Source organism: Tremella mesenterica (assembly GCF_000271645.1).
Source record: "Tremella mesenterica DSM 1558 unplaced genomic scaffold TREMEscaffold_24, whole genome shotgun sequence".
NCBI classification, from domain to species: Eukaryota; Fungi; Basidiomycota; class Tremellomycetes; order Tremellales; family Tremellaceae; genus Tremella; species Tremella mesenterica.
The window spans coordinates 53,458-76,329 of NW_006711248.1; the positions used below are offsets into that span (position 1 = coordinate 53,458).

Here is a 22,872-nt window from a genome sequence, read left to right on the forward strand (position 1 = left end):
TCGCTCGTTTGACTTTATCCCCCACCGAGGCTATACAACCAGCGTATCCTGCGCTGCCTCGGTTGAATTCTAGCTTTGCCTACGCTACGCTTGCTCGGTCGGCGTGTCGGCTGCCTCGCTGACCAGTCTGTCCTCCCCCATTCATGCTCCGCTCCGCTTGTTTCTTGTCCCACACGATGGCTCTCGGTGGCCAGTCGTGCATGCCATCCTCACTGAGCTTCACTTTTCGGCGGGTTGTCATGCTCGTTGCCATGCATCACTCTCCTCTCCCGTTTCATCTGCTTTGACACTCGTATTCGCCCCATCATCATCTTTCCCTGACTGCAAACGCGAACCCAGGTGCTATAGGTAAGCTGGGTAGCCCCGGAGCCAGTTGACTCCGATCGGATCCGATTTTGACCACCATCAGGAGAGAGCGTGCCACGACTGAGTCCATATGACAACGAGACCCTTGTACGTCAGAATGACCTCGCTGAACGGGTATCAGGGCGTTTCATATCCTGTCATCCACGTTTTGGCAGGCCAGATAGTCGAAACCTCTATTTAGAAAGAAAGAAGGGAGGAAAAAGTGTTTGTTTCTTTGTTTGCTCGTTTGTTTGGTCTCCTGTGGATGGTACACGAGCGAGGGGAGGGGAGGTCTCAAGAGGAAAAGATCAAAAGAGGTTTTGTCAGTTTGTCCAAGTGTACAAGTGGTTGTGGGAGGAGAACCACACCAATCACCATCAAACTACCCCCCTTGATATCCCACCACATACAGTTATTCGGATGTTCGGAAGAGTGGAGCCATCTCTTTCTCTTTTGATGCATCTCGATCTTATTCGTGAACGTGCACTTCAAGCTCAAAGCTCTGACTAGTTCACTGAAAGTACGTACGACTATGATATCTTTGATCGCAGTGAACCTCGACGACTTACAATGTCCAAAAGTCATTCAGATAACCTTGACCCTATCTATTGACTTACAATGTCCAGAACAATCACAGTGAACCTTGACCCATATATATTGACTTACAATGTCCAAAAGTCATTTGGATGATTGTATAGTTGGCCTGGAGAGTATTGCAAAGCTCATCAGTGTCTGAGTATCACAAGTGGAAGCTTGTGATTGAAAACCACCTTCTCGTACACGGTTGTAGGGAACAAATGTTGGACCCAATCGGAAGTACACACAGATTTGATGATGGAGGAAGACCTCTGGAGATCAAGTGCACCGAACGTCAAGAATCTGGTTTGCCAACATTGAACGAGATCATGGGTGACAAGAAACCTCTCACAGACAAGTGGCAAGAATGGTGTGGATGTGAACTTTGTGCACAAGGCGCAATCATGAGTACAGTCGATAGCGGCTTACTTGTTGATGTACGATCACACAAGACCACATATGACATGTGGTACTGGTTGGAGCAAGACATGCGGTTGAACGCAAGCGAATACCATACAGACATCAAACATTGTCCACAAAACCTTTAACGCTACCGTAGAGAAGATGACAAGCCATCTACAAGCTTTCAATATGCTATGGTTAGAAAGCCTATGATTGAGGCTGTAAATCTGACGACAATGCACGTACGGATTGGGTCCTCGATTCAGTAACTTTTGATTTCAAGGTTGTACGTACGTTATTCATGAACCTACTACAAAGTGCAAAGACCTGGGCCGAAATCCGACAAATGTATCAATCTGAGATCACAGACTGCGGTCAAGTAAAGGAGGCAGTCCAAATATCCCAATCCTCTCAGATCAACAGCACTCGTATTGAATGTACATGTGACGGGAACCGTATGAAGCGTACGGGAGAAGGGAATCAAGGATCTGAAGATTGGAAGAAGACAGTACAGAGTCACTACCACAAGAAGAAAGGTTATCCTCTATGAAGAGGGCCAAATAGATGTATTGAAGAGTCAGCAAAGTTACTCACTTTGCTGATTGTACTTTGTACTACAATCTACAAGGTCTCGACCTCTCCTCCTGTCACGAGACCAACTGACCAGCATTGGGACGATATAACAGTGCCCTTCAGAGGCAGCGGTCTAAACCACTGTGCTAAAAGGCCTATTAACCAGCGGTTACTGCATACCGCCGGTCGCTGGTTAAATACCCAACCCATCCTATTACTATCACTATCAAACTGTCTTGTCACTTCGTGACATTATGCCTTCCCTTTCAGCCCCATCTGGGGCCCCAACAGGGATGGGCACGATAGGCCGAAAACTTTCTCCGAGAGGCAGGTTTTCCAAGTAGGGACTGAGCACGACCCAGCCCACCCTGGGAGTCGAACCCAGGATCCTACCCGTAACCGCCGGTTAATCTGTCACGAGACCAACTAACCAGCATTGGGACGATATAACAGTGCCCTTCAGAGGCAGCGGTCTAAACCACTGTGCTAAAAGGCCTATTAACCGGCGGTTACTGCATACCGCCGGTCGCTGGTTAAATACCCAACCCATCCTATTACTATCACTATCAAACTGTCTTGTCACTTCGTGACACCTCCTCTGAAACCGTCGAGTTCTTAAAGCGTCTATGTACACGGAAAAGGTAAGAAACCTGCTTCGAGCAAACCCATTGGGAAAATCCCGAAAGAGGAAAACTTGATCCCTACCTAATGTGTTCCCCTCCCGTATCCAACTCTACCGAACTCGATTCTGAGTCCACTGAGATTGTTACCCCGTAACAGTCTCAGTGCAAGAGGGTTGTGTCATGCGGCACCGCGTGACATCATCCTTCTGTCACGGCCGTCGAATAACTTCTTTCCAATAGACCGACGGTCGACGAACCTCGGCTAACTTGGTGGTCCTAATTCGATGTCTCACCCAACCAGGAGGGCGCAGACGTCGAAAGGAGTGTAACTACGGCGTACTTTGGCGTAGTTACTCTAACTGGGATTTTGTTCTACTGATGGCGATGTATCTCGATTGTATATAGCTATCTCTATCTGTCTTTCACTACTGACAACAATCAAGGATCGCTGAAGAAGTTCAGCGATCTGTAAACTATCTATACTTCCCCTCTCTTCTCATAGAACGTCCCTCAACCCCTGTACAGCCTCGCGCTCGGTCCCCTTCGTTCAACTTCGCCGTACCTCACCATCTCCCCGGTATCCTACTCCGACTAACTTCGCCTAACTTCCCCTACTGCACTCTCCCTCGGTCTCCTTTACCTAACTTCGCCGTAGCTCTCCGTTGGTCGGGGTTGTTGTGACTAATAATCCCTAGGTTCTCGTAACTTCGTCGTAGTTGGTCTCAGTGGTTCGGGGTGGTGGTGGAAGGAGGGTCGGTGATGGTAGTTGTCAGGGATGTCACGACATGGTTCGTGACACCTTCCCCATCAACGAGGTTCCTTTGGACATCAGTTCGCCATCAACGATCCAGTTCTCATGAACTTCATCACCCACGAGGGTATTAGGAGGCTAACTTCGTCGAGGGCGAAGTTTGTCATGTAGGAAGTTAGGGAGATACTGTTAAGCCTGACTGTCTGGGAGTAAAGACAACAGGTGGACGAGTGAGGAAGAGAGAGGAGTGGATGACAAGGTAATGAAGAAGGAGAGAGAGAGAGTGGAACTTTGATACACTGGACGAGATTACTTACTGACAATGAGAGAGTCCAAGATGATGATGACAAGAGCGTGTCCGATGACAATAATAGGGCCCAAGGTATTGAAGAGATTGAGGCTTGGGGCCTATGTTGAGGACAAGGTTGAAGTCGAGGTCAGTATCAAGGACTTGGTCAGTGATTGGTGAAAACGTATGATAATTGATCTCTGAAGAAAAGAAACTATGGAAAGAAGAAGTAGGGTTTAAATAGTCTACAGAGGGTCCCAGGGTGCAGGCCCCCGCAGGCCACCGGATTTCTAGCGCCTTCCTATGCTTATCATTGCTCTGCTACGATACATTCGGCTCTTCCCTATGTCCTGCATTGCTATCCTCTGAGTTCCATCGAGTCCGGTCGGAGTTCTGCATGCATTGCGGTGCAAGTACATGTCTTGCACCGCAGCTCTTTGCTATGCGTCGAGAGACGGTTGTAGGTTATCGGTGCCTATCGAAGAGTATCACCGGTGAGCAAAGGGTATCGAATGTTATCGGTGGTTGTCGTTTGGTGACGGAGTTACTCGCAGTTGTGGGAGCAATGAGTTATGGTAGGGTTGAAGGGCTTCAGGTGGTTTGTTCAGAGATCATGGGACTTGGTGTTACAAGCTGGCTTACCAGGTCGTAACAGATACGAAGTTAGGGAGATACAAAGTTAGGGAGATGCGAAGTTAGCGAGATATGAAGTTAGGGAGGCACGAACTTTGTCGGGGACGAAGTTCGCGAGGTACGAAGCTCGGGACTCCGGGTTGAACAAAGTTCTGCATTGAAGAAGTTAGGGAAGGACGAAGTACTTAAGGGCCAAAGTTCCCAGAGATCTTTGACAATCTCTGGTTGTTGTCTTAGTGATAGAAGTTAGTAAAGTACGAAGTTATTACACCCAGAAGTTATTGTCACCTATTTCATATTTCAAACAACGAGGTAGTTAAAGGTCGAAGCCCACGAAGTTATTGGCCGTCGGTCCTAGCAAGTTAACGAAGAAACAACCTTGTGACAGGTTGGATGAAGATTTACAAGGAGTACATAGTATTAGCGGAGAAGATCGCTGAAGTTCTTCAGCAATCCTTTGATTGTTGTCAGTAGTGAAAGATAGAAAGACATAGCTACACCCACATCGAGATACATTGCCGTCACAGAAAACCCCAGTCAGAACAACTGCGCTGAAGCATGCCATAGTTACACCCGTCTGAAATCTGCTCCCTTTTGTTTGGGAGAGACATCAACCCTGAAGAGTCAAGTTAGCCGAGGTTCGTTGACCGTTGGTCCAATAGACAGAAGTTAATCGAGCGGTGTGACATCTTGGTCCCAGTACAAGCAGTTCATGGAGGGTCTCAGCTCATGCATGCTATGAGCTGAGCGGTGGATCTTTCATCACAAGAGCTTGGTGTTGTCACGAACTACGTCGTAACATCCCTGACAACCACCATCACTGACCCTCCTTTCACCATCACCGACCTTCCTTTCACCACCACCAACCTCCACTCGAACCACTGAGACCAACTACGGCGAAGTTACGAGAACCAAGAGTGTATTTGTCACGATAACCCCGTCTAGCGGAGAACTACGGCGAAGTTAGGGGAAGGGAACCGAGGGAGAGCAGAACAGGGGAAGTTAGGCGAAGTTAGTCGAAGTGAGCGGAGTAGGATATCGGGGATACGGCGAGGTACGGCAAGGTTGAACGAAGAGGACTGAGCGTGAGGCAGTGCAGGAGTTGAGGGACGTTCTATGAGAAGATGTCACGGCCGTCGAACAACTATTTCTTAATAGACCGACGGTCGACGAACCTCGGCTAACTTCACGCTCTGAGTCGATGTCTCACCCAACCAGGAGGGCGCAGACGTCGAAAGGGGTGTAACTACGGCGTACTTCGGCGTAGTTACTCTAACTAGGGTTTTGTTCTACTGATGGCGATGTATCTTGATTTATAGCTATCTCTATCTGTCTTTCACTACTGACAACAATCAAGGATCGCTGAAGAACTTCAGCGATCTTCTCAGCTAATATTATCTACTCCTCCTAGACGTTCATCCAACCCTCTCGCGCTTTGACGTACTTCAACGCACTTCGTCCAACTTCCCCGAGCCCTCGGCCATCCTCTTCCTCCTTCGACTAACTCCGCCTAACATCGCCGCACTTCTGCTCCCATTGTCCCTACTTAGCCTAACTCCGCCTAACATCGCCGCACTTCTGCTCCCATTGTCCCTACTTAGCCTAACCCCGTCTAACTTCGCCGTACTTCTGCTCCCATTGTTCCTACTTAGCCTAACTCCGTCTAACTTCGCCGTACTTCTGCTCCCATTGTCCCTACTTAGCCTAACTCCGTCTAACTTCGCCGTACTTCTGCTCCCATTGTCCCTACTTAGCCTAACTCCGTCTAACTTCGCCGTACTTGGTGTCAGAAGTCCTGAGTTACGTGTAGAGTAAAGAGGTTAAGGCGTGATGGGGTTTTGATGGCCAAAGGAGGGTCATTGTTGGTGGAGTAATCGAGGTGTCACGACGTAGTTCGTGACAGAAGAGAGGAGTAGTATAGATAGTTTACAGATCGCTGAACTTCTTCAGCGATCCTTGATTGTTGTCAGTAGTAAAAGACAAATAGAGATAGCTATACATCGGGATACATTGCCATCAATAGAACAAAGCCTTAGTTAGAGTAACTACGCCGAAGTACGCCGTAGTTACACTCCTATCGACGTCTGCGCCCTCCTGGTTGGGTGAGACATCGACTCAGAAGCGTGAAGTTAGCCGAGGTTCGTCGACCGTCGGTCTATCAGGAAGAAGTTGCTCGACGGCCGTGACAGGTGTGCACTGCCCTTCAGGCGTGTGCATTGCATCTCGTTGATCCTCATCTTGAGACTCTGTTGTGTAGCCCTTGGTGGGATCACTTGGGCCAATGGGAGGTAGGTGCTTGCTTCATGGTGGGTTGTGCTCAGGGTTCGATGATGCAGTAGTGGCAGGTACAGGTAATCTAGTCCCCCCATGTGAAGATGTGCAATGCATGACCGAGAGGACTGATTGGTCATGAGAATCTGCACAGAACAAAAAGGTGCTGCCAAAGTGAGGCAAGAAGGGCGGAAACCTTTATTTGTGCCCCTCATTTGAACACGGAACAACCACCACCACCATAAACATCTTTGTAACTCCGCCGTCACCACCATAACACCATAACATTCCGCCATAACAACCGTCCTCCTCAACAACGATGCACGTCGACAGCATATTCGACCCTGACCCACTCCTCAACTCGTCACTCCCCCCCAGGCCCTGGTATCGGCGGACGACCCTACCCACCTCTCTCGCCAACTCGTCCAACCTCGCCCAATGTCTCTCCAACCATATGATGCCCCCTCTCAGCCCTCACATGGCAGCCATACAACTCGGTCACACCACCGATCTCAATCTAGTCACCACCGGTATAGGTCTCGCTCAATCCGGCCCACGTCCTCGTACCAAGAGGAATCCCTCGGAGGATGATCCGTCGCAGTCGTCCAAACGGGTGAGACGATCACGCAACTCGAACAATCAGGAGCAGGAGCAGGAGCAGGAGCAGGAGCAGGAGAGAGAACAGGTCCCGACGTGGAGCTCGAGTCAACGGAGCCCGACTAAACTGTCCAACCAACAGGTCAGGTCGTCGGCTTCAGGGGCGAACAGACCGAAGACTCAGGTGGCGAAGGACTGGTGGCAGGCTTTCCGTCTGGAATCGAAATGGAATACCATCAAGTGGGTCGTCCACACCGGTACACCATTACACCATTCTTGATTCTTGATCATACCCGGTCCCCGTTCCAAGTGAGATGTACCCGTCTTCTTGTTTGACGGGGAAGCGTGCTGACCGTGTTGACCGGACGGAGAAGCATGCTGACAGACAGGTTCGTACCCGCCCCGATGGTATTCGCCAACATGATCACGACCCTTCGGTCCCTTGCTAAATCCCCATCCGACCTCTCGCCTTCCGAGCTGGACGCTCAGGCTCTGTTCTCATCCGACTGGCTCACCCTGCTCGTCCACGGGGAGAATCAACGTACCACTTGGACGTCGGATCACTTTCAGGCTCTGGAAGAAGCGTCACGTCTACCTCCTGGTCATCCGGAAAAGGTAGGATTGGCAAACAGGTCAGTGGTATTTCACCGGTCGATGATCGTATCTCACTTCCCACCTACCGGTCGATGATCGTATCCTGCTCGTTTCACAAATGCCAAACGCCAAACACCATCTTCCTGCAGTCTACCGGTCAAGAGACCAGTTTCTTTCACTACCTCTACCTGCCCTCTCACCTGATCAGAGCGCGGCGTTCTTTCACCCGTACCAGTCCAATGGGCAAAGATCGTGATACGATACCTATTGATGATTGTTTGATATAAATGTCTGGGTGACTGGGCAACGACAGTCGACTCGAGAGAGGTCAACGCTGACGGTGGGAAAACAGATGTGTGACCTACATCGACAGACCGGTAAACGATGTGAAATGGCACATTATGAGTTTTGATGAGATCCCACTCCAAATGGAATTCTGGCAGGGGGTATGTGTACCCGCCAACGAAGCCTTGAGGCTGGGTAGAGATCTATGGAAGACGGATGGACCGGCGTCGGCGTCGGCGTCCTTCAAGAGACGTGTCAGGGGGAACATGAACATGGATGGATGGTTGGATAGTAGATGGACTTACGCTGTGGTAGTAGGTTCCGGAACGACTGATTTCTCCGATTTGATCGACGAGTCTTCACGCGAGGATCAACATCAAGATCAAGATGTTCCCACGACGACGGTACTCTCACCCGTACCGATGCCGATGCCACCCACCACCTCGACCTCTGGGCGGTCGACGCCAGCGTACAGGACCACAGCCATCATCGAGTACAAACCTTTTCTCACCCTGCGCGACCTACTCGTCTTTATCTTCCTCGTCAGCAGACACGGTACTTTGAAGATGGACATATGGGATGGACAGTCCACGCCGAGGATCAAGCAGGATAAGAAGGGGAAGGTGTCGGCAGCGATGAGATGGTATTTGTCCCAGGTGAGTTTTGAGTCCTGACCCCATCGTCCAAGATGCAATATATATACATCGTTAGGGGGTTAGGGGGTTGGGGGGGGGGGAAATACATATATATATATATATACATCGTTTCATCCCCCTCCATCACGTTCATATGACATGTTGCATAGCTGACCGATAGATCCTTCAACAGTTTCATAAGAATCACACTCGTCACGCCATGCTCTCGTCACATGAAGCTTCCATCATGCTCGTCCTGAACCGAGACGAGATCCAACTGTCAGGTCTGATCCTGCACGATCATTCGGCCGCCAATGTGGAAAGGATCAAGCGGGAGTTTGGACATATCGTCGCTAGAGATGTGTTTTTTGATGCTTTTGATTTTCCGGTTGCCCTTGAAGCGGGGGGTGGAGGGGGACGGGGGGAAATGGGGGATGTAGAGGGACGGGGGGAAATGGGGGATGTAGAGGGACGGGGGGGAATGGGAGATGGAGAGGGAGAGCAAGAAAGTCTAGAAGGATGGAGATGGAACAGTATCTTCTTTGACTTGGCAAAACCGCCTTCTCTCTTGGAATCCGTGTTAGCCATGTCCAAGGCCGGTCATTGCCCAGACAGAGACGGAGACGATGATGATGATGATGATGAGGATGATGGGATAAAATGGGTATCTCAGCCTGTCAGGCAACAACCTCCTCCTCCCCGTCTCCCTCCCCCTCCTCCTCCTCCTCCTCCTCCTTCTGCCGGTGGCGGTGGTGGTAGTCATGGTCATGGTGGACCGCAAGTCTCAAGATCCGCCGGATGGAACCATTCTCTGTCAAATCAACATGGTCAAGGCGAGAACGGTCATGGTCAAGGCAACACGTTGAGCGACGATATCACCTACCCTTTATCAACTTATCTACCTCATATCGATCTCACCCAACTCCCACTCCGACCCCAACATCCTCCTACCCCGCTGATGGACCGTCAATGGGATCTCTTGTTCCCCACCCCACCTACACCTATCAAATTAAAAAAACTGTCCACCGGATCCGGATCCGATACTTCCTTCCAGGCCACCTCGGACGTATCGTCAGAATCCCGAACGCTGGTCAATCCAGACACGAGCCTCGACTTTGTGAAAGTCGAACCGAAACCAGACCTTCCTGACGATCTCATCAGAGAGCTCAACTTGTCTCAGGTGGATATCATATCCAACCCGGTGAAAGTGGCCCCCGTTCAAGCTGTTCACGGTGTTCTTCCGACCCACCATGCTGAAAAAGGAGGAGACACACGACCAGACGTCGCACATGTTCATGTTCATGATCGAATACCCATGGTCGTTCAACCGACCCGTTTGCTGGGAAAAGGAAGGCTGTACACGACGTACAAGGCGGACGTTTGGTTTCCCGGTCGTACGCGGCCTTTATGGGTTGTCATCAAGATTTGCGATCTGAACGAGTTTCCTATTTCTCCTCGAGTCGATCGTTTGGAACATCTGGAAGGTTCGGGTCATCATAAATCATCAAAATCAGACGATAACGAATCATCAGGTTCAGCTTCAAACGACACCGAATCATCATATCCAAGTCACGAGACTCTCCACACCCATTCCGAATATACGAAATACAGATACGGATACAGATACACACGTCAACAAGCCGTGGAACACGTGTGGAAAGAAATCAACGTCCTCAACGGTCCTCTCCGATCTCAACAGGGAAAGGTCGTACCGAGGTTACATGGTGTTTGGCAATCGGACGTCTTGTCAAGTTCGACCGACGCCCATGCGGATGACACTTTGGGGTCTGAAAGGAGAAAAGGAAAAGTCGATTGTGGGCTGCCGGACAAAGCGGAAGGAGCAAAGGTGTTGATGATGATGCAGGAATACTGCGGCGAGGCGATCAGTGAGTATGACGATGTGGTTTTGCCAGAAAGATATCTGTGAGTGATTATCAGGATGTCATCGGCTTCGTCGTCTGCTTCTTCATCTTCATAGGCTTCTGCTTCGTCGTCATATGCTTCATCCTCCTCTCCCTCCCTCGCTCTTGATACATTCCCCTCGTCCGTTCATATTCCCACTCATCATCGCCTCACATCACTGTTCTCTCTCTACTCTCACTCTCTACTCTCACTCTCGATCCCACATCCACTTCCACTCCACACGGCGCATGACCTCCTGGCTGACTCAAAGTCAACCCGCTCTCCACGCCCTGGACGCTATCCACTCGTGCGGTATTCTTCACTCGGACATCCGAGCCAGGCATCTCTTACTCCATCCCGAAAAGAAGTGTCTGGTATGGTGCGATCTGGAAGGTTCCTCCTCCATCATATCATCCAATGACGATGACGACTCCCATCTCGACGATCTCAATCTCCCTCTCCACGATGTGGATCCGAGACTTGGTTGCGAGACCAGCGAAACCGGCCAATGCGATGGGAAGGGCTCCCATGTGGAAGTGGGATATGTCGAGATGGCCAAGGAGAGGGAAAGAAGGCATGTGAGGGATTTATTCTGAGGCCGTCACTGGGGGGTAGGGGGGTAGGGTTCGGGATGAAAGATATAAATGGTCCCGGATTTTTCCTTCCTCCAACGTCCACTATCGAATCCATATTCACCCAAGCACAGTCACAGTCACGGTTTTGGAGGCATGGAACACGAGGAACAATGAAGTTTAAACGGTTGGGAGAGGAGTGTTGGAACAATTTACAAAGTGAGAGCGTTTTCAAGTTACACCCCCCTTCCCCCTCCCCTCTTCTGCGTCAACCACCTTGATTCTTTGCTCGCCTTGCTCATCCAACACTCTCAGCCCCAAGACAAGATACTTGCAACCGTTCCTTCTTCTCAAACATCCCTGTCACTTGTTGGAATATCAACGCTATCAATCCTGTCCACCTTCACATCTCGTGAAGAGTGGCCCTCGTGCAAACCTCCAAACCCCGACCCTTCCCACATCCACCTCACGTGGCTCATCTGTCACCATGTCATCTGTCCAATCGTGTACATAGCTTTCGAGATGGTGTATATCGTATATCGTATATCGCTGACACGCAGTGCTCCGGACCTGAACATTAACATTTCACAGATCCGTACGACCCGTGAAATCGGACCATGCTCGTTCCCCGAGTCATGAGTGCACGATCGACGATCGATGATGCCGAACCGTCCTCGTCCAGTCCTTCGCTCAAGCATACAGTTGCATGTCGACCCCCCTTCTGATTCCATTTCGGGCCAGACTCAGACTTGTGCGCCATCCAGGCAAAGCAGACTCGAAACGCATGGTGAGTTCGTTTCCCTCTGACCGGACGAGAGGGCTGATTCGAGCAGGCATCGCCGCCAGGCGTTAACATCAACGTTCTGGAGCTCGACCGAGGGGGTCATGTCTCGTCACCCGAGGGGATGCGTGAGTGTGAGTGTCAAGCTTTGAAAAGATGGTCCCATTCCGCCGTACGTCACCAGAGATACGACCATGATCCACTATATGAATCTCCCCCTCGGGTATACATACGCATTTAGCATTTCACAGAAACCTCGAGTCACAAGTCACATACTGCACGTCGCTGTCACCATCACCTAGCCTCGGACCGGACATGGTGTACAGCGTCGGGATGTTTAAGCGTCCCCTCCTCTCCTCGGGCTATATGTCCCTCTTGTCCCTCCCCCCGTGTCCAGATCCGAAATCCCCCCTTGGGTCAAGGGACCAGCTCGTACTTGATCCTTCATGACTCTCACACCTCTCCTTTCCAAGTACAAGTACGAGTCCCGACCGTTCCGCCCTTGACCCTGCCTGCACCTGGTTGAGTTCGCACCAGGGCAGAAAGACTTTATCTCGGAGCTGACATCTGACATCTGACCTTGTCAAGGATCAAGAGATAAAAAAGTTGAATCCTCACCGTACTTTACCCTACTTACACAGGTCACATGACATTCGACACACGACTAGCTGTCCCGGGGCACGATCCCGACCGACCGTTCAAACCCTATGGCCGGTGAGACCTCCTTCGACTGGCCCTCGATCAGAGAGGTGAGGTTCGCCAGTCCCATGGCTAACATATGTATGTCCCCGTGGAACAAGTCGGCGTCCATCGGTCGGCAGAAAAGATGATTTCCACACATACATACACACATACATTGGGAAGTGTTACGATTGAATAATTTATTTGTGAGTGAATATGGGATTGTTTGGATACTATATTCGTGAGTGAGGGATTCTTCGGGACGATGTTTTACTTGAGCTGACAGCATTTTGCTTCGTATCATTAGGTCAAGCTTTGCTCTTCCCCTTCCCCTTCCTCTTTCTCTCCCTCTTCCTCTTCCCCGTCCGCTTCCCTTTCCCAAAACCACCTCCCCGTCCTTCTCAGAGCCCTTTCAACACCTGAACACCTGATACGCGGTCGAACCGGACCCACCCAGAGCATTCACCATGGGCAAAACTCCTCCTTGGTCAATCAACGATCACGTCTTTCAATCAACATTCGAGTTCTTCAACGAAGTAAATCCTTTTTCATCCATACTCCTAACTCATCCACTGTATCTTCCTCGAACCACGCCCTTCGGAAGCAGCGACGGTCATGATCGCTCCAGCTTTGTCGGCCGGTCAGGTTGGATGGGGCACTCGAAAGACTTGTGTTCTCCCATCGTTCAGTCCTTTGTGAATCTACACCTTCTATCGAGATAATTGATGAGACATGACGTGTCAATCATCATCCGAGACATTCTGTAATCGTCATCCGGGAAATGCCACACCGCGACGTAACGGAGGGGGGGGGGGGGGGGACTAACTGGCAGTGTACGAGTTACTCTATCAGATGACGAACGCTCCATCTCGGCCCGAGCGGAAGGACTGCTCCGGCTCGGTATGGAAATACAATCCGTCATGTGATCACATGGCACCTGTACCATTACAATTACCATTACCATTACCATTACGATTGTTCGGGGAAGCTCTGATCAAGTCGAAAGGAAACCGTATCGCCCGAGACCAAGCTAGACCTCGGACTGGACGTCTGAAACCCTGGGCTTTGGCGGTAGGCAAACAAAAAGCATCATCAGTCTCGATCTTGACTGGACCCGTCTGGTAAGAAACCCAGGGAAAGGCTTTGACGGAAAGGAACGACCTCGATCTGCACGTGATGGTGATCGTGGATCGAGGTTGTTGGTCCCAGGAGGAACAAGGATCCAATGGTCCAAATGGTCATGGACGACGACGACGACGACGACGTCGGCTGAGATGTTCGGATTGAGAAGTTATGATGGGGAAAAACGACATGGTGTTGGAGTCGTCGAGAGGAGCCTGTAATCGAGCGGATGTATGCATGTGTGTACGACACCAAGCTGGAAAAGGAGAAGCAACACGACAAGCTGGAAGAGATGGAGTGGCAAAAGCAACACAATGACGAATGGAGCGACGGCATCGCTGGGACAGGAGACAAGAACGCAGGGAAGATGGACGACCAAACGATACACGATACGAACCTTTGAAACCTCTGGTCGAAAAACCGAACGAGAGATTGGAAACGCAATACGTCCTCCTGGTCAAAGCACAACGCACCACACACCACACACCACACACCACACACCACACACCACAAGAGATTGATACTGTACGATGAAAGAAGACCGATTACCAGAGTCAAACGACATGACTTTATCCCCCATCTCCTCCTGGCGCCGGTCAGACCTCCAAGGGTTCAGCGGTCTCAACATGGGTGAACGGGTGAATACAAAGGTGATCAAGACGTCCAAAAGATCAGATTGATTCTAAAGGTCATTGTTGGTGGTGAACCCGAGATCATCAAGTTGATAAGCTCGGTGCAGAGGTGAATGTGAATGTCCCGGTTGAAAGAACGATCCACTGTATCTGTGAACAACAGAGACGGGTCATACCGATACCTCTCATCGGCTTGTTAGGTTTGGGTCTGTCCGTTGACGAATGGGAGTGCTAGTGCCAAGACAAGATCAAGGGTGTCATTCAAATTTGAATCTACGCTTGGGTGTCGGGTTATGATCTCGAGCACACGATCTTCTCATCATGGGTCTTATCTTGACAAAAACCCACTTTCAATCGATTGGCAAGAAATGCAGCTTTCGATCCAAACACCAAACCCCGGAGTCGTCCCCACTCCCCAAACCCAGAAAGATCCAAAAGGTCATCCGTCATACGCGTCTGCTCACGGTCCCACCAAGAGAAGAGGTCAACGAGAGGGCAGACGTGGACGTAGGGATAGACCATGACGGACGGGGAAGAACACTATGTTTTCAATGGGAACACCGTCATTCGGAATCATCATCATCACCAAGACAGTCGATCCGTTCTTTTGGCTTTTGGCCTTTGGGCAAGGTCGAAAAACAACGGGGACCCCTTGTCTGATGATATGAGATGTTTTGTGGATGGTTGGACCCATTGCAGCTAGACTGTGATGGTTCTTACGTATTCTCTCCTCGTCTCGTCTCGTTCGGTTCAGGTTGCCGGTTGCTTTTTTTCACAATCTCGGGAATTGAATTTGAATTCAACACCCTTTGAAGACGGGGTAGGGTAGCGAGCCCTCTTGAACCGTCTTAAAAGGTAAAGAGGCTCACCATCACCTCTGCTTGTAATAGTCCCGATTTTATCTCGCTGTAAGTACGGATCGTGACACCCCCCTTCCTCTGTCATTCCGTGATACGAACATATCGCTCATCATCATCATCTCTTTCTTCTTTTCCCTCGTTCCTCGTTCGCACAAGAAGGAACAACAATCAAGGTCTCAATGAGTCGTCACCTATGTATTCTTCTTGTTCCTCGTTCTCACGGAAGGGTTCGAAACAAAAACAAACCCACTCTCGAAGCGCAGAAAGGGTATGCGAAATGGCGCTTTACTGGTGTACGAACCACAACCACGGTCAAACGCCGGACTGACCCGTCGAATAAGTCAAGACCCACCCGGAAATCGTACACGAACCGGCTATCTTATCTTGGATGGATATGCTTGGTACTGATCATCTCTCCTGGTTGTCCGTCATCGCCCTGCAGTCTACATGGCTCACAACTGGTGCTGGTCTGTGGGATCCGAATCATCAACGGAGGGATGGTATTGTTGTTTGTCCGTAAAGGGATAGTGCGTTTTTGGATGATGTGAGTTCAGCTTGACCGAGTTGTGTGTGTCAGATGAGAAGAAGCTTTGATCGTGTTCATCATCGGAAAAACAAAAAGGAAAACAAGCAGAGTCATCACTACCCCTTCATCCTCTTCATCATCCGGAAAAGAAGAAGACAAACAAGCAAAGTCATCATTGCCTCTTCATCGGGAACATAAGGAAGAAAAACAAGCCGAGTCCCTCATCCGGCAAATAAAGTAGAATGGAAGCAGAGTCATCATGTGACATGCCGAAACACAAAAGGACTGTTGCCTCGATCCAAAGGTCAAAACGATTACCGTTCGTTCCGTGGACAAGATGATCCATACAGTATCACTCGTCATACACCGACACCGACAGAGATCAGAGAGAATCAAGTGTTTGATGAAGAATCGCACGATTACGATGACCATTATGATGCCGAATGGAAAGAATTGATTCATACCTGATGAAACACATGATCACCGCCACACTAGACCCTTGACGGCTATGAATCGGTCGAAGCGAGATACGAATTGGGTGATGGAAGAGAAATACGGACAGGTTGATGGAAGAGAAATACGGACAGGTTGATGGAAGAGAAATACGAATTGGGTGATGGAAGAGAAATACGAATTGGGTGATGGAGGAGAAATACGAACTGATTGTTGGAGGAGAAATACGAACAGGTTGAGGGGTGATCAAGTATCATCTATTTCCTTTCATCGTGAGAGGGAGGGTGTCAAGTTATAATGGTCGCAGGACCAATCGGGTATCTTTCAAAACGGAACGGATACGATAAAGTGTATGGGCATGCGGGGGGTGTCATGTCAATGGGTCAGTTCTCGCTTTGAAACAAACAAACATTCCTTCTCATTCGGAATCGGAATCGGAATCGGAATCGGAATCGGAATCGGAATCTTTTCAAGTTTACCTCGTCGACCCCTTTCTCTCGTTTGTCCATACCTCGATCCTTCCCATTCCCACCTCCTCGTTGGGGTGATCCATCCTTAAAAACGCTATGTCTTTCATTCCGAACCAGTGTTCTCAAACATCTCGACACGAGGTTCCGGCTTCTCATCCCATGTCGTTCTTTTCTCACGATGGGCTGTTTCTCTCTATAAAGCCACTTTCTCCTCCTCGAGCGGATCGAAAGATCGTACCGTTTCTTCGTCCTTCGTCCTTTGTTCTACCCCGAGTCATGTACCACATCTCCCACGATTCTTTCATTCCCCAAAGACCACAGACGAACCAGCTCTCTTCTCTTTTGCGTACGCTGGACGTCACACCAGATTTCTGAATCTTCACCGACTTGGTATCCAGTCACCGAGCACCCTCCCCGTCATCTCTGTTCTCAGCCACTCACACCGTCATGTCAATGGTCGAAACATCTGATCTGCCCCGTCTCCATGGACTTGCAGTTTCGGTCCGTCTGGTTCTCCATCATCAGCGAGCCCGTGATCATGTCGTAAAAGGAATCAACTTGACTCGGAGTTGGTCTACTCGTACTGTCTGTGTCTCTCCATCGAATCAAGATGAACCGTCGATCTCGTGGTTCTCCAAAGGGAAAAGGAAAACAAAACAGGCCCAAGCTGGGTTTCGAACATGCTCTCCACCTCCATCCTCAATCTCGCGGGGAACACGGTCGACATCCTCCGACTCGGACTCGGACTGGTGCGATGGATGCTCACGGTTCAGAACGAGGAACAAGATCGTCAGAGGCGGGATCGAAGAAAAGAAGGGTGAGTGGGTGATGGGAGGGGAGGGGAGAAGAAAACGAATATCCCACCTAACCAACTTCTCTCTCTCTCTTCGGAATGGGATCACAAAACTCGACTCGTTCCATCACATATCACATCTCGCGACGTCGGAGTGCATGTCCCCATCGTCGGCCCTCTGCTCTTTCTTTGGTGAACTTTCGAGTTAGGTTAGGTTAGGTCCGGATGGAGACCATAAATAGTCATGACTTGACCACCGTGGTGTCTACTGACTACTGACAAAAGCGACCTGGTCCCATCTAGTCGGATTCAACTTGGAACTGTTGAGCTCGGCAGGTCGAGTCGATGCGAGCGAAGAAGGATGACGGGTGTGTTTACTTGATGTTCGAGGCCGGCGTAGTTCAAAACTCGACGTTGTTTCAGGCCGGCGTAGTAACAAGACGAGTTCAAACTCGATATTTGAGGCCGGCGTAATAACAAGGCGAGTTCAAACTTGATGTTCGAAGCCGGCGTAGTGATAAGATGGGTTCCAACTCGATATTCGAAGCCGGCGTAGCGACAAGGTGGGTTCGAACCAAAGTCGACATCCGAGCCCGGGCTGTGAACACCTAGGATCGATCTTGCCCTGACCAATTGAACAATCTAATGCTTTCCTTTCCCGTCAACCACCTCTCCATTTTCTCTGAACCCATTCGACGATTCTCGGCTACCCAACGAGACCAATTTTCATAATCAACAATTGGTACACAAGAGGAACACAGATCATGGGGGTTTTCAATGATGGAGTGAAATGTCCGAGTCCGAGTCCGAGTCATGTGGATGCATGATTCTTTTCCCTCTGTATCATTCTATTCTGTTATTCAGTTCATATTCAACAGACATGAATCCTCGGAGGCAGTTTACTTTACATTGACCCCCTCCACCTCACATAAATCCTCCGAGGCTGACCGATGAGAGAGAGAGAGAGAGAGAGAGAGAGAGGATGCGGGCTTTGGTGGCGGTAAGCAGAGACTAGGTCTGAAAGAGGATGAGGAAGAGGAAGAGGCCATGGCAACTTGTCGGTGAGCCGATGGGGGGAAGGGAAGACATCACGCAGGTTGGAGAGAGCCGGCGAGACGGATCGGGTCGGCATGTGGACAAGAGAACAAGAGATGAGGTCACTCACTCCACTGATAGTCCCCAAGCATCCATCTGACCTGCCTGAAACACTGGAGTACTCCCCTCCCGACGAGCCGATCCGTCATGACCCCAACGGCCAACGGTATCCTGCCGTCACCAGACGTCGAATAGGATAGTCTACGTATGGTCGTCTTTCGTTGAAAGTTAACTTATAGTTGTCAAGAGTTCCTCTCCGTTTCCGACTCCAAGTCGTTTAGTTGCTCTGGAAGCATAACTGATAGTAGCCACGAGTCTTTTCTCCTTTTCCGAGTTGAACTTTTCCCGTTCTTTGATCTCTGAAAGCACCTTGAACAGTAGCCAAGAGTTGATTTGTGTTCGATCAGTCTGGGTTGAGTCGAGTAGAAATGGGCGTTGGGCGGTCGAACGAGTTGTTAAGAACGGGTGGGTTGGACCTCTTATGTTTCTTTCTTCGGTCGTACTGGATTGGATGGAGTAGTGTCGCCGAGTTTCTTCTTGCTTGTGTTGAGTTACTTGATGACGTTGTCGTGGTCGTCGTTGTCGTCGTGGTTGTTGTCGTTGGACAATGTGATGTCAGTGTATACTTGAAACAAACCACGTGGGGGTGCGGCAAGGCCCGCAGGGTTAAAGCGAGACGATAAAGGGGGGAGAGGGAGATGGACAAACCACGTGGAGACAAACCACGTGGCTAGCGGCGACGCCCGCAGACCGGAAGCGAGACGATGAACGGTGTCGGAGGTATCGGAGATAACACGTGTATCGGCGATAGGTCAATGTCGGAGGTATCGGAGATAACACACGTATCGGCGATACAATCTAGTTGCGTAGAAACTTAGCTACCGCTTTCTCTCTCTTGATGCATTCTAACATCATCCAACATATATGATGGGATCCATCTAGGGGATGCCATCAGGAATCAGGAATCAGGATGAGATGGGTTCCTTTCTTCTCAGGACGATCCCTCTCCATGACAATCTCTCTCCATCACAATCCCTCTCCCTCTCCATCTGTGGAATCTGAACTCGGACCGTCCATACATCCAACCATAACCTCTCATCCCTCCATCCAACCCGGGAACCGTCCACCAATCTCTCCCGGGAAAGCCTCGTCGGCACACCCGATTCTTTAATTGTAAAGAAAGAACGTTCAACGTGGAGCGAACCCACCGGACCACACTGACATGGACGTCTTTTCGCGGACGCGGGACCGCGTTGGTCATGGGGTTTCTTGATCGGTCTTGGTGGACAAACTTGAACGGATGAATCGCTTTATGACGTGAGTTCAATTTTTATTCTCTTCTCCTTGATCCTTTTCTTCTCTTTTCCTTTTCCGCCTTGTTCCGTATCATTTAATCCATCAATCCCTCCCTTCCTCGTCTCTCGACCTTGTCCGCTCCCAACCTATTGGCATCCCTCCCTTCCATCTTCCATCTTGACATCCCTCCCCTTCTCCTTCCAACTTGTTTTCATCCCCATCCCCTTCCAACTTGATTTCATCCCATTAAGAGTCACCAACTTCCCTGCTCCATCGTCCCGTACGGCCGGTTGGTCTCGGTCTCGGTTTCGGTCTCGGGTTCGGGTTCGTTTTCTTCCCCATCAGTCGACTTGAGCTCTCTCTCCTACTTACCTATAATCGATCTATGTCTATATTAATCCCAACTGCTCGTCCATCCATCCCACCAAAAAAAAAACGGGATCGATCCGGATCATACATATGTTGACATGACATCTTCCCGTTCACTGAACCACACGACACCCCCCCCCCCCCCCCCCCCCGTATCATGTTGTGTACCCGTACCCCCAAGCTACTGTATCATCAGTTATAGTTGTGACTTGCAGATCGAGCTATCATCAGTTGTAGTTGTAGTTGTGACCTCTCTTCCTATGACTTTCGACTCGTACCCAAACACCTTCACCATCACGATCATGTACGACGACTGACAGATTTCGTTGATGGGGTAAGACTGACCACTTAGGAAAACGAAACCTCACGGATTTCTGGAAAGAAGGAGAAGGAGCTCAAACTCAAATTTGTCAATCTCGAGCCGATTTCCGAAAAGACGAGCTCAAACTCGTCAAACTCGAGCCGATTTCTGAGAGAAAGAAGGAGCCCGACAATCTCAAAACCCATTTTCTGACAAAAAGGGAGAAGGAACCCAAACTCGACAATCTCCCGCCAATTTCTGAGAAAAACAAGGAGCTCGACAATCTCGAGCATGAGCATGAGCATGAGCATGAGTATGGAAAACGGCCGAATCGCAAGCTGTGAGTTAGAGATTTCTCCTTCTCGAGTAGGTCGGACGTGTATCTTTCTTTCTCCTTGATGGGTGTTGGTCTCGCTCTTTCGCCGTGTCCACCGATTCTTGCCTTTATTCTCCCACGTGTCTCAACCTTTCCCTTGTCTTATCCCACTCACAATATTCGTGAGAGTTTTCTCGAGCTGCAGAGTGAGTCCTACCACCTACAAATCCACTCCCCCACCAAAGCCTACACGTTCGCGTGTACACGACATCATGTACTGATTCAGCAGTAGTTTGCGTGTCCATGTTGTATTTCCATCTTTCGACTTTCGACTTTCGTGAATCGTGAATCGTCAATCGTCCATCGTCCATCGTCCATCGTCCTCTGTCCTTTATCTGACCCATTCCGCGCCACCTCAACCCCCCGTCCATTCGACCGTCCATCATCATGATCATGATCATCACCTAACCATCCCTCCACTCGATCTCTTTTCTTTCGGTATCATCACTCAACCTCCCATCTCTCTCTCTCTCTTTATATTCTCCCATCTCCATATCCTCCCATCTTTCCCATCTAAGAATCAACCCCAACCCTCAACCTTTTCCCACCCTCCACTCCACCCCACCGAACACGAACCCTCAACCTTGTCCTACCCTCCACTCCACGTCGAACACCGAATACGAAAGTCCTACTCTCTACTCCACCCCACGTCAAAAGTCCTACTTCTTCTTTCTCCTCCCTGACATACATACGTATCACATGCAGTTGAAACCCAAAAAGAAAACCAAAAAAAAAAGGGGGGGGGGGGGGATTCAGCTGATTCTTCCAGCTCAAAAGTTAAAGTTCCAAATCTAAATCTAAATCTGAATGTTCCACTCTGCGAATGGAAGAACGTCATAACGTCATACATACAGCAGAATCGATCAAAGATGGTCCATATTGATGTTCGATGGATTCTTTGAGGAATGTGGAGAAGACGCGGGGATGGACATGTCCGAGGAATGTGGAGAGAACATGGAAGGAGATGTTTGAGGAATGTGGAGAAGACGCGGGGATGGACATGTCCGAGGAATGTGGAGAGAACATGGAAGGATATGTCCGAGGAATGTGGAGAGAACATGGAAGGAGATGTTTGAGGAATGTGGAGAAGACGCGGGGATGGACATGTCCGAGGAATGTGGAGAGAACATGGAAGGAGATGTTTGATGAACGCGGAGAGGACATGAAGAAAGAGATTGAATTTGGGTGGGAAGAGGTGAGTTTACCGAGGTTTCTCATAGAGTTCCCTCGATTCGTTTCATTTCTCTTCTCAATCCAATCCCTCTACAGCTTCAGCTTTGACACCGAAATTCATCCCGATCTTCCAAGACGTCCTGATCCGACTCCTTGACGTGAATCTTTGATCCGACACCCCGACACGGTCTCCCTGTCGAGGATGTCGAGAGACAAGCTCGGAGCTTGATTTTTGAACAAGTACCAAGTAGTGGTTCATTTTTGAGAGACAAGTTCGGAGCTTGATTTCCGACCAGTAACCAAGTAGTGGTTGATTTTGAGAGACGAGTACGGAGCTTGATTTTGATATTCAAGTACAACCATGTAGATGTGAATGTAATGGTCGTTAACGATAAAAGTCAGCACATCGAACAGAACAGGACATGCATATGCATTCTTCCGGCCCCTCGACCTCTGATTCGAATTACCTGTACAGTACACAACGGATCGAACGGAAAGAGGAACACCCGGCTGATTCTTATCCAAGTGGGAGACGAGTCGGAAGGGGATCAAGGACAGTATTTGTGATGGGCACCTCCGTACTATATCCTGTTGAAAGTGAGATTTTGGATGGATTGGAAGAGGCTTGGTGGATCGGGCGTGAAGATAGCCCTCTGGATTTACATGAATGGTGTTGTTGACGTTGACTGGATGACCATGTTAGTACAAACTCTACTCGCTCTACTCTAGGGAAGGTTGAATCTCAGAGTCCATGGGGGGGGGAAGGGGTTCTTCATGTAAGATTCGTAAACTTGACAGCGTCCACGAGATGAGATCCGACTCGCCTATCTTTTCATGCGAGACACGATCGAAACGGAAGCAAGGATACTCTGATGACGGTGAAGCAAGACCGAGTG

At 49.7% G+C, this 22,872-nt stretch overlaps 4 protein-coding genes across 4 annotated transcripts; 3 read left to right on the forward strand and 1 right to left on the reverse strand.

Annotated features, from left to right (window-relative positions):
• Positions 1-6,782: 6,782 nt before the first annotated feature.
• Positions 6,783-11,072, forward strand: TREMEDRAFT_66496 (uncharacterized protein; the record flags this gene model as incomplete). The annotated part of the gene is made up of 5 exons (XM_007008542.1): positions 6,783-7,300; positions 7,450-7,692; positions 8,028-8,595; positions 8,756-10,497; positions 10,748-11,072. The coding sequence occupies 5 exons, from the start codon at positions 6,783-6,785 to the stop codon at positions 11,070-11,072; spliced, it is 3,396 nt and encodes a 1,131-aa protein (XP_007008604.1).
• A 682-nt stretch (positions 11,073-11,754) lies between these two features.
• On the forward strand, positions 11,755-12,131 carry TREMEDRAFT_66497 (uncharacterized protein; the record flags this gene model as incomplete). Its single annotated transcript, XM_007008543.1, has 3 exons — positions 11,755-11,835; positions 11,882-11,963; positions 11,986-12,131. 3 exons carry the CDS (start codon positions 11,755-11,757, stop codon positions 12,129-12,131), a joined length of 309 nt encoding a protein of 102 aa, XP_007008605.1.
• Positions 12,132-13,440: 1,309 nt separating this feature from the next.
• On the forward strand, positions 13,441-13,797 carry TREMEDRAFT_66498 (uncharacterized protein; the record flags this gene model as incomplete). Its single annotated transcript, XM_007008544.1, has 2 exons — positions 13,441-13,631; positions 13,665-13,797. The coding sequence occupies 2 exons, from the start codon at positions 13,441-13,443 to the stop codon at positions 13,795-13,797; spliced, it is 324 nt and encodes a 107-aa protein (XP_007008606.1).
• Positions 13,798-19,512: 5,715 nt separating this feature from the next.
• TREMEDRAFT_57989 (uncharacterized protein) lies at positions 19,513-21,814 on the reverse strand. Its single transcript, XM_007008525.1, has 3 exons — positions 21,573-21,814; positions 20,479-20,767; positions 19,513-19,778 (listed from the first exon to the last, which is right to left on the reverse strand). The coding sequence occupies exons 2-3, from the start codon at positions 20,736-20,738 to the stop codon at positions 19,772-19,774; spliced, it is 267 nt and encodes an 88-aa protein (XP_007008587.1). The 5' UTR covers positions 20,739-20,767; positions 21,573-21,814; the 3' UTR covers positions 19,513-19,771.
• Between the last annotated feature and the right edge of the window lie 1,058 nt (positions 21,815-22,872).

What these genes read in the sequence shown, in the direction of transcription:
- TREMEDRAFT_57989 (XM_007008525.1), bottom strand. Translation starts at nt 20,738, where the DNA reads ATGCTCATGCTCATGCTCATGCTCGAGATTGTCGAGCTCCTTGTTTTT.